The sequence below is a fragment of the Neltuma alba genome, unplaced genomic scaffold, assembly GCF_004799145.2.
Source record: "Neltuma alba isolate B1F8T4 unplaced genomic scaffold, ASM479914v2 tig00004273_pilon, whole genome shotgun sequence".
Taxonomy (NCBI): domain Eukaryota; kingdom Viridiplantae; phylum Streptophyta; class Magnoliopsida; order Fabales; family Fabaceae; genus Neltuma; species Neltuma alba.
This window is the reverse complement of record NW_021633632.1, coordinates 113,610-125,249: the sequence shown is the minus strand read 5'-3', so window position 1 is coordinate 125,249 and position 11,640 is coordinate 113,610. Positions and strand designations below refer to the sequence as shown.

At 33.5% G+C, this 11,640-nt stretch overlaps 1 protein-coding gene across 1 annotated transcript; it reads left to right on the top strand.

Moving 5' to 3' along the window:
• Window positions 1-2,620: 2,620 nt before the first annotated feature.
• On the top strand, window positions 2,621-7,787 carry LOC114744146 (receptor-like protein kinase). The gene is made up of 4 exons (XM_028932333.1): window positions 2,621-5,183; window positions 5,378-5,710; window positions 6,645-7,310; window positions 7,402-7,787. Exons 1-4 carry the CDS (start codon window positions 2,816-2,818, stop codon window positions 7,785-7,787), a joined length of 3,753 nt encoding a protein of 1,250 aa, XP_028788166.1. The 5' UTR covers window positions 2,621-2,815.
• The last annotated feature ends 3,853 nt before the right edge of the window (window positions 7,788-11,640 follow it).

Sequence of the window (11,640 nt, the reverse complement as noted above, 5' to 3'; positions counted from 1 at the left end):
AGGGGATATCTCTGTTATTTATGCTCTTGCAATATTACTACATAACAGGGCAAATCTTTGTTGAGCAGAGGTTCTAAATTACTCTGTTTTATTATGACAACAGTCTCGGTTGTTTTGGTGACTAGTTCAAAGTTCTTGTATGCTCTGTCTTCTCGTTGGAAATGTTTTGCCCTTGTTTGTCAGAAATGTTATATTAAGCTCCTTTGATAACGATAGGAATTTTTTTTTCCCCGTTTATAATGTTGTTTCCCTCAGTATTCAATAAATTTATTGTTTTTATGGAAAAATAATAGTTTTTTATCCATAAAATTACTTGTTTTGCTTTATTTTTAATTTCAAAAGAATATATTTTCTGTTATTGTACCTTTCTAATCCTTGTTCTAAAGTTAGATATCTAAAAATCGTGTGAAATATCCTTGGCCATTTCAGATTTACTATCCTTTATTTTGGCTAGATAAGATTTATTTTCCCAATGGATAGAATTAGGGTTCATTTGGTTCACAAAATGTTAGCCGAGAGAAAAGAAGGAAAGATAAAGAACAAATAAAACAAATAGGGGAAATCATGATATATTTAACAAATACATGAATGGCGGATAAAGTAATAGCGATTTGCATCGCACAAGGACCCAAGAAATATGCATGCACCTGAACGCACCTGCATATTTTCTTTATATATTATCTTTAATATTTAATATAAGATCTAATTGATTTATTTGAAGAGATTAAAGAAGTTAATAAATTATCTCAAAGTGTTTATATCTATCTTTTCTCCCAATTAATCCACCACTCTTATAAATTAATATATAATTTTTAAATCAACCAGTACAAAAAAAAAAGGGTGTCCAACTACGCAAGGACACAGGGGATGGGGAAAAATGGTAATATCTTGATCAGTGGAGTAAAGGCAGCCCTATTAGAAGAGTGGGATGTCACTTTAAAATTTTCGGATTGAGGAAGGCAAATGGAGAGGCATTGACAGGGATATCTATTTTAATCCACATCAACCAAGTAGTCAACAATCCAATGTGAAAGCTTCCTCTTTTCCACGTTAGTCACTATAGTAGGGACCGTCTGTGTGAACTCTGGGTTCTACTTATTATGACCAGCCAAACTCCGAAGAGTCTGTTAGACTTGGAGAAAACGAAACTAAGTGACTTATTAGAGAAATCTTGTTTATCAAGGGATGAAGACGGGAGGGATTTTAATAGGTGAGATTTGAGAGGCGAGGTGAGAGGAGGGAAGATAATTTTTTTTTTAAACTAAAACATAGGTATCCTCCTATTAGAGACAATCCTATTAGAGGTACTATCGAGTATTAAATGTGAGTATCTTTTCCAACGGGAATTTAAACCTTAGTTCATTATGTTTTAATATTATCTTGTTTGAATTAATTAGAGAGGAGGGGAGGGATTTGATGTCATCTTCTTTGGTTAGGGGGAGAGGGGAGAGAAAATATTTTTATATAGATAATTTCACTCTTATTTTACTTAAATTGTATTTTTCAAACTCGTAAAATATTTAATAAATAAATTATAGTAATATTTAATATATAAAATTATAATTTTATAATTATTAAATTGGTCAAATTCATCTCTTTTTTCTCTCAAAAAAGTCAAGTACCAAACGCTACATGCATAAGAAACTCTCTCTATCTCTTGAACTTATTTTCGTGAACAAAATTTTCAATTTTTTTTATTTACTCTTTTGATTTGTTTTATTATTAATCTCTTCCTTTGAGCCAAAAAAAAGGGGGAAAATGTATTAATCTCTCCCCCCGCAGGTTGAGGGCAATGGAGTTAGAGTGTGGGCAGTGAGAACAGGCAGTAGGACAAAAGTAACTAAGAAAGGAATAGGATGGGTAATTTGGAAATACTAAAGATAATTATGGATATATGAGGTAGAACAGGACAAAATATTACACTTTTCCTTCAAATCCCTCCAACTTTAAGGTTCTATGCCTTTGGTTAAAATTTTTTACACCCTTGCTTGTTTAAGTGTTGCTCCTCTGATCTTATTTATAGGGTATTTTTAGTATATTTTAATATATATTAAAAAAAATCTTAAACTGGATTAACTCTCTTTAAAATATGACAACTTTCCAATTCTATCTCTATTTAATAAATACATCTTTTAAAAAATAATTATCTATGCTATAATAAATGAATGACAAAACAATACATTCATGTTAAAAATTTAATTAGGTAACTTATAAATAAGACAAAAAAAATCTCTCTTTACCTTGTAAATAGGACCACAAGAATATATTAGGATTTTTTGTGGGGAGTACAATCATTTTTCATTTATAGGTTAATGTAGTTATTACTTGATGATATTTTATTTTTTTCCCATGTAAAATAGATTATACTTTTTTATCTTCAAAACTACTTTGTTTCTATTTCTCATATCATTCTAGCTATAAAAGACTGTATTGTAAAATTTATCTTTCATTTTATTTAGATAATAAAACACACACATATTCATGGGTGCATGCATGCGTGTGAGTATCTGTGTGCATTCCTCCCGCGAAAGTTCAAGGAAACAGGCTTGGCACATTTCGATTGGTAGCTAAAATGATAAGCGTGGAAGATGGGGCATGTTGCAGAACCAAGAAAAAGAAATGTCATTGATATAGAATCTCCCAAAAACAAGGGGGAACAAAGAGTGATGGATGAAAAGAAGACCCCAGCAACGATTTTACTCTGAAACCTGCTCTGCTCCGCATTTCATCACCTCTGCAATTACTTGCACTTGTTCTAAGCTGCAGCAAAGTAAGCACTTTTTGTTCTTCTTTAACCTTTGCTATCTCAGTCTCAATGAAGCTGCTATTATTTATCCTATGCTGGTCTGCTTCTTTCTATGGTACTTCTACCTTGAGTTTGGATGGGTTGACTCTATTATCACTACTGAAACGCTGGACTTCCGTGCCTCCTTCCTTAAATTCAAGATGGAAGTCCTCTGATTCTACCCCTTGTTCATGGCCAGGGATACAATGTGACCGTTACCAGAATGTGGTCTTTCTAAACCTCACCGCATCTCAGATTTTTGGTCACCTTGGGCCAGAAATCGGACAGCTGACTCACTTGCAGAAACTTCTGTTGGCCACAAATGGTTTCTCAGGTACAATACCCCCACAGATATGTAATTGTCGTCTGCTTGAGTACGTTGATCTTTCTGAGAATCATTTGTCAGGAAATATACCTTCAGAAATTGGTAATTGCAAATCTTTGAAGTCGTTACAATTATATTCCAATCAACTCGGAGGAGCCATTCCAAATGAATTGGGAAGCCTAAGTAAAATGGAGGACATTAAATTGTATTTCAACCACTTGACTGGTGAAATTCCACTTGCCATTTGGAAGATTCAGAGTCTTAAGCATATCCTTCTTCATAACAATAGCCTTTCAGGGAAATTACCTTCAGAGATGACAGAACTCAAGCATCTGAAAAACATCTCATTGTTTGACAACCAATTCTCTGGACCAATTCCTCAAAGCCTGGGAATCAATAGCAGTTTAGTGAAGCTGGACTTGATGAATAATCAGTTTACTGGTGGCATCCCCCCAAATCTTTGTTTTGGAAAGCAACTCCGCACACTGCTTTTAGGTCATAATCAATTTCAAGGGGGCATACCTCCAGATTTGGGAAGATGTGCAACTCTTGCAAGGTTGGATCTCAGTGACAATAATCTTTCTGGGCCTATTACTAAATTTGAAGGTAATAAGGATCTCATGTACATGGACATGAGCAAGAACAACATCAGTGGAGAAATTCCATCTACTTTGGGAAGCTGCACAAATCTCATTGGTTTAATTCTGTCCACAAATAACATCACAGGGCTTATACCCTCAGAGTTAGGAAACCTTTTGAACCTTCAGGTTCTGAATCTTGCTCACAATAATCTAGTCGGTACTTTGCCGCTGCAACTGATGTACTGTACCAAAATGTTTACATTTGACGTGGGATTCAATTTTCTTAATGGTACATTCCCATCAAGCATGAGGAGCTGGACAGTTTTGGGCAGATTAATTTTAAGCGATAATAATTTTAGTGGGTTTGTCCCATTTTTCCTCTCAGAGTATGCCCAGCTTCTCGAATTACAACTTGGTGGAAATATGTTTGAAGGGGTAATTCGCCCATCAATTGGATCATTTATTCACTTATATGAGTTGAATCTGAGTTCTAATAAATTAACAGGTGTGATCCCTTCTACATTTAATGGCTTGTCGATGCTTGAAAGCCTGGATTTATCCCTGAACAATTTGACAGGAAACATACAAGCTCTTAGCTTATTTTTTTCATTAACAAAATTCAATATATCTTACAACTCATTTTTTGGTCCTTTACCAGAAGGGGTAACGGGATCCCCATCATCTTTCTTGGGAAATCTTGGCCTCTATGTTGTCTCGGGTTACAAAAGCGACTCTGAATCAACAGACCACAAAGGCAATAAAAAACCAATTTTCTTTATAGCACTTGGATTCGTAGTGCTTGTCATTTGGTTGTCATTTGTAATTTGCCTCCCATCTGTCACTCTCATCCGCTGGTTTATGCAAATATCTGATGGGGAGGTCAATGGTGACCATGAAGGACAAGAGGATTTGTTTTCAAACGAGGAAGGATTTTCTAGAATTTTTAACCTACTAGATGCTACAGAACAGCTACATGATGAACATATAATTGGTGAAGGAGGGCAAGGAATTGTTTATAAAGCCGAACTTGATATTGGAGTTTTTGCTATTAAGAAGGTTAAATTTGCACAAAGCAATAGGAGGAAACCAAACATGATCAGGGAAATTGAAATGACTAGGAAGATTAGGCATCAAAATGTGGCAAGATGCCTAGGCTCCCGGATTGGTGAGGAATATGGTCTAACCATTAGCAGATACATGGAAAATGGAAGCCTTCATGATGTTTTACATGAAAATGTTCCGCTTCCCTACTTAGCATGGAATGTCCGCTATAAAATTGCCATTGGAATTGCAAAAGGACTAGCATACCTCCATCATGATTGTGATCCCCCCATATTGCACAGAGACATCAAACCAAAGAATATACTCCTTGATTCTGATATGCAACCTTGTATTACTGATTTTGGTATTTCGATTGCTTTGAATCAACCCTCTTCTACGGTGCGGCTACGGTCAGCATATCATATAGGTACTCGTGGCTTTATGGCACCAGGTAATTGCTCTTGTTCTGCACTCAGTGGATTAATTTTCTATTTCTATCATGTTTAATAAAACTGGGATAGTTTTCATCCTATACGAAGAATATATCTAACCAGATGATGAATTAACAACAGAGGAAAGCAAATGAAAATAGATCAGAAGTATAATTTCTTCATAATTTAACATGCTTCCATTGCCTTATGACAGAGATTGCATGTATGGTAGTGCCCAGCTGTGAGCTTGATGTATATAGCTATGGGGTAGTTTTGCTTGAGCTGATAACTAGAAAGAAAGTATTAGACTCCTCGTTTTTGGAAGAGGAAACCACTTTGGTGGGGTGGTTTAAATCTGTATGGAGGAGAACGAATGAACTTGAAGAGATTGTTGATTCATCCCTTGTAAGGGAGCTTTCAGGTTTAGACGTAAAGGTGCAATTCATCAAAGTGCTTTTGGTGGCTCTAATTTGTACTGAGACAGATCCAGGAAAGAGACTGAAAATGAGGGATGTCATCGAATTCTTTGAAACGCCCACTGATCCAGGTAGGAGTTGTGTCCAAAGTGTCATATATATTCTCTAGTTTTTCAGCGATCAAGATTCCTTTCTGCTATATTTCTGATCCAGTTAGGTTTCTGCTCTCAACTGAACTGGTCATGAAACATGACTTCGTCTTATTTAAGGAATTGAAATCTTGGCTTGAAATTCAAGCTGTTGAAAGGGCCGTGGTCTTATGTTTGTCTAATTGGTACAGGAATTTTCATTTAGCATGACAGAGCGTTTCATCTAGGGGGTTTTACTTGCTGCTGCAGCAGCCTCTATATTTTTCCAGGTAAATTGATTTAGACAGGCAACAACTGCTCATAAGCCCATAATAAATTCACATTATTTGTCTCAATGTTACTGCTTGCAGATGAATTCAAAGTGTCCAATAAATACTTCCTCTTCAAATTAGTAGGGTTTTGGTGTGGGAGGATTATGTTGAAAATAGTTTTGCAAAACCAGCTTTACTCTTGAATAGCATTATTTTGAGAAGACCTTACAAGGAACAAAAAGAATAGGCTGAGCATAAGAGTCTGAGGTTATTGTGAAGCTTATACTCCCTCTGCTCCTTATTATAAGAGATTGCTAACCAATTCACACATACTGATAAAACATTTAAAAGTATTAAATTTCTCATAAAATTTAAGTGATTTGCAATATTACCCTCATTAACTACACTAAATTCCAACATCATATTAATTTCTACCTTCTCACTACCCTTGTTAAATATGGGCATATAATGGAGGGAAAAAATATTTAATGCTCATTGAAACTAGCGTAGGATCTTATAAAAAGGACCAAAAATTTCTTCTAGAAGGAGTCTTGTGATAAGGACTAGAGGGAGTAATTGTTTTGGTAATACCAATTACGTTGGAACATCAAAAACAATTGTTGAGTGCTTTCTCTTTCTTTTACTCGTTCATCTTCTTCATTAAGCATCCTTAAATTCTGAGTTGCTACCATTCTTCCTTTTTATTCTAAACGTTTCTATGCTCCTATTTCCAATCCCCAAGGAGGAAGTCAAGATCACTGCCAATAGAGGTTCTTACCCAATTATTCACAAAGTGATGGCGCACGATGAAAAATTGAACAATTCAAATATTATTGGCAGAGGAGCTCATGGTGTTGTCTACAAATATTCACTGGGAGCATCCCTTGTTTATGCTGTAAAGAAGGTTGCATTTGCTGGTAACAAAAGAAAGATTGTAAAGATAGCCAGAGAAATTGAAATCATTGCAAAGATTAGGCACCCAAATCTAGTCAGATTGCTAGACTTTTTGTTTAAAAAGGACTACTGTCTGATCTTGTACAATTACATGCCAAATGGAAATCTTCATGATGTTTTGCATGAAAAGAATCCACTGCCATGCCTAGAGTGGAATGTCCGGTATAGGATTGCCGTTGGAATTGCTCATGGGTTGGCTTATCTCCATTATGATTGTCATCCTGCCATAGTGCACTGTGCCATCAAACCTAAAAATATACTTCTGGATTCTGATATGGATCCCTGCATTGCTAATTTTGGTATTGCCAAGCTTTTGGATCAGTCTTCTTCAACACCATCTTTAGCAGTTCCAGGAACACAAGGGTATATAACACCAGGTACTTATTTTACTCATGGTGAAGCTTCTCTTTCTCTTTCATACTTCTGAACGCTTGCATAAAATAACATGTTCCCATTAAACCGTGGCAGAGAGTACATATACAACAGCAAATACCAGGGAGTTTGATGTTTACAGTTATGGGATAATTTTGCTTCAGTTGATAACTAGAAAGAAGGAAGTAGATCCATCATTTATGAATGGAACTGAGATAGGAATTTGGGTCAGAACTCAATGGAGGGAAACAGGAGCCGTTAGTACAATTGTTGATTCAAGCCTTGCAGAGGAGGTTTTGAAGTCAGATGCACTTGGACGAGTTACCATAGTGCTTTTGCTGGCTTTGAGTTGCACAGAGAAGAATCCACACAAGAGACCCACAATGAGAGATGTTATCAAGCAGTTAGAAGATGCCAATCCAAGGACAAGGAGTAAAAAGCTTCCAAGTTCCAACGCCTTAAAGATTGATTCACACATGTGAGCATTGCGAGTTACTGAACTACATTGCTTCTTCACTGAAGCGGTGGAATAAGTTGCACGGCTATCTTCCAAAAGTTTAGGTGGCTATTATGCTGTAATTAACTCTTTCGATTTTGTAAAAGAAACTGAAGTTGTCAGTTGCCTTGCAAGCTGATGGATAGCTAATGGGCCAATGGCAAGAACCAGTGACTATACAGTGACTAAACCCTTATTTTCTTTGTAGCTTTTCTGGTTGGAGCTACACTCTGCCAGATTCTTTCTGGTTTTATTTTTCGCTTTAAGCTTGGGTTTCATCACAAGCAAATCTAGAATGCCAGTAGTTGAGGCAAACAAAGCTTCAGAAATTTTTACTGATGGGATGTGGTAACATCACTTGTATGTTAAATCCGTACATGCACATGTATATTACTTGTCCGGTCCTTAATATAATACTTATTTAATTAATTTAATTAGATCAACAAAGTTAGGTAAGTTAGTTAATTATAAGAAATATGATATGCTTTTTCTAAAACACCATAATCATCTTCCTTAATATCCTTTCTCCCTCTTTTATTTGATTGTGGTTGAGAGAGTATCCATAAGGGTAATTTAGAAAAAATTGACAAATATGAGAAATAGGTCTTATATTTAGGACTAAAATTAACTTATCAATTAGATTTTATATTAAGGACCGGAGGGGTAGTTTTGACTTGTGACATTCTGCGTTTGCTTTTATACTAAGGAATGTTTTGTGCTTGTTTAGAAAGGGTACCAACCGCCAATCCATGACTTGCGTAAAATAATTCCAAATCCAAGAGAAAGAGCTTATTCCAAAATACTAGCTTATTGGAAGGGAGAGAACTCTTTAAATTTATAAGCCACATTTCACTTTTGAGATTTCTCAACATGGTACTCGTGACAAATATTTTGTTATTCATGCCATTGCAATATTTATGCTACATAATGGGGACCATTGTATTGAACTTGAGTTGTTGGTTACTAATAACTTCTAAAGTTTTTTTTTTAAATTAAAACTAAATATCATTAATTTACAATCGGAGAACACAAAAAGAAAAAAAAATTGCTGGAAATAAGCTTCCGTCATCATCATTTATCTCAGAAAAGAAAAGATGCAGCGTGATAAAAGAAAAGAAAAAGAAGAAGAAGCAATTATTCCCTTCTAATAGTAAAATGTGAGAATGCTTGGCAAGCTAGTCAGCCTTAGGGTTACCAACTTTAAGGGTATAATTGGTCACAGCCTGCCAATATGCATAAATCAGTAATCTCGCTTTATCTAAGCAGGTCCTAGGGCCTGTTTGGATAACATTCCAAATTATGATTTGGGTAAAAAAATTACCAAACAGAGGACAAAATTAACAAACCATGGTTTGAGACCAAAATCATGGTTTTGGACTCAAAACCATGGTTTTAGAAAAAGTGAATCCATTTTACTTTTGGGTCAAATTGGAGAGTATGATTATGCTTGTCATAGTAGATTTTAATGATAATATGACTTTAATACCCCTCAATTATTTTTTTATATACATATCTAATCTTATATTTTATAAATATATATACACATATTAATTATTTATTACTTACATTATCTTATATGTCATTAATTATGTTGGTAAAAAATATATTATTAATAATTTTATTCTTTCAAATTAAAATATAGTATAAAATCTATCTGTTAGGTAATTATCATATTAATTTATGTCTTTTTTTAGTAATTAGCACATATAAAAAGTGCTTTTGATAACAACTATCTAAACACTCTCACTTTATCAAAATTACTTTTTTACAAAATCTATGCTTTACAAAATCTATTCTCCCAAAAATCTATTCTCCAAGCTATTCTCCAAAAAGGGTGCGCATAATCACAGTCCATATTCAACAAATTAACATCCTCAATGTAATCAGAAAAACGAAAAATACGTCTAAAGTTTGAATGACGACGACTTTAAGGGCCGGTTTGGTTTGAGGGGAGGGAAGGGAAGGGAGGGGGAGGGAGGGGTAGGGAGGGGGAGGGGAGGTTTCATCCTCACCTTGTTTGGTTTGATTAAAAAGGAGGGGAGGGGAGGGTATTTAATGATTCCTTGTTTGGTTCAAGGAGGGGAGGGGAGGGATAGTAATAATCAATTTACCATTTTACCCTTACATATTAGTTTATGTTTTTTATTGATATATTATATAAATTAATTTACATCTTAATTTAAATTATATAATTTAATCAAAATTCAGTCTTATCATGTTAATATGTGTATTAAAAAATTGGTATAGTAATTTTTCATTCTAATTAATATAATAATATATTTAAAATAATCAAATTAACAAATTTTATATGCTCTAAGAAAAATGAAATTTTATTTTCTTTAGGCTATCTTTTTTTCCAGCTTTAAAATATATTTAATAAATAATATATTTATAAAAAAATTAATTTTATAATATTATAATTTTTTATTTAAATAATTTTATTTTTAAATAATTTTTATAATATATTTTTAATTATAATAATGTATATTTTTTTTTTTTTTTACTTAGGATAATATATTTTTTATTTGAAATAAATATTATAATAATATATTTTATGGGTAGAAGTGGAATATTAAAAAAAACCATAAAGGCATAATGGTCCAAAATTTTGGCTCCCCTCCAAAACCCCTAGTTTGGAGGGGAGCCAAAATGGGGGGAGGGAGGGGAGGGGAAGGGACATTTTAGCTTCCCTCCCCTCCAAAATTTTTAACCAAATGAGGGGAGGGGCTCATTTTCCCTCCCCTCCCCTCCCCCCCAACCAAACACACCCTAAGGTCCTATACCTTTGATTTAAAATAAACAAAATTAAAATTGTTGTTTTTTTTTTAGGTATACCTTTGGTTAAAATTTTAAAGCCTCTTCATGTTTAAAATGTTACATCAGGCTGCTTTGATTGAGGAGTACAAGCTTTTTTTTTTTTAGTTAATATAATTTTTGGTCTCTTAAATTTGTCCTTATTTTTTGGTCCCTCAATTTTGAAACCATAGGTTTAAGTCTCTCTATGGGCAAAATAGTCCAAGTATTTATTAAATTATAGAGATCAATGTTTTAAATAAAAAGAAAGTTAAGGAACTTAAATCTATTGTTTGAAGCTTGAAAGACCAAAACTAAAAAAAAGACAAAATTTGAGAGGCTCAAAGTTACATTAACCCCCTTTTTCTCTCCAAAGTTTATGTTATTGTAATTATCATCAAAGTTGTCAAACTCACGAGTTTAAACAAACTCATGATAATGATATAAACTCGGATCGTAAACTCGAATGGTAAACTCGTAAGAGTTTACTTTTATTAATAAACTGATATTAAAAGTATATAATCAAATAATTAATATATAAAAAACAAGAACAGTTTCATTTAAATATATTTTAAATTTAAATAGTTGAAATTATATCTATCAATGTTCACAATTTATCATATTCAACAAAAAAATTTCTATAAAAATCATATATAAAGTCACTAAACATAATCAAATTAAAAAATTTAGCACAAATTTAAGAGCGAGTAGTTGACATGATTTTGTAAGCTAAAAGCGTAAAAATAGTAAACTCGATAAATGAACTCATAAGTTTAACCGAGTTTATAGTTATCACGAGTTTAAGAACAATTCGACATGATTTTGTTATCTGAAAACGTAAAAACGTTAAATTCAGAGAATCAACTCGCGAGTTTCACAACAGCGATTATCATTTAATAAATAAATTCTACTTATTATTTTAAATTTTTTGAATTTTATTTATCATTTCAGTCTAAATATAAAATAATGTATTTTTTTGCTGTATTGTAACGTTTATCTTTTCAATTTTTTTTATAACCTATATAAACCTTATGAACCTTGTAGCT

Bases quoted from the DNA above. Each gene is read 5' to 3' on its own strand.
- LOC114744146 (XM_028932333.1), top strand. From the start codon at position 2,816: ATGAAGCTGCTATTATTTATCCTATGCTGGTCTGCTTCTTTCTATGGT. The intron at 5,184-5,377 runs GTAATTGCTCTT...GCCTTATGACAG, and splicing joins TCGTGGCTTTATGGCACCAG to AGATTGCATGTATGGTAGTG. The intron at 7,311-7,401 runs GTACTTATTTTA...AAACCGTGGCAG, and splicing joins ACAAGGGTATATAACACCAG to AGAGTACATATACAACAGCA.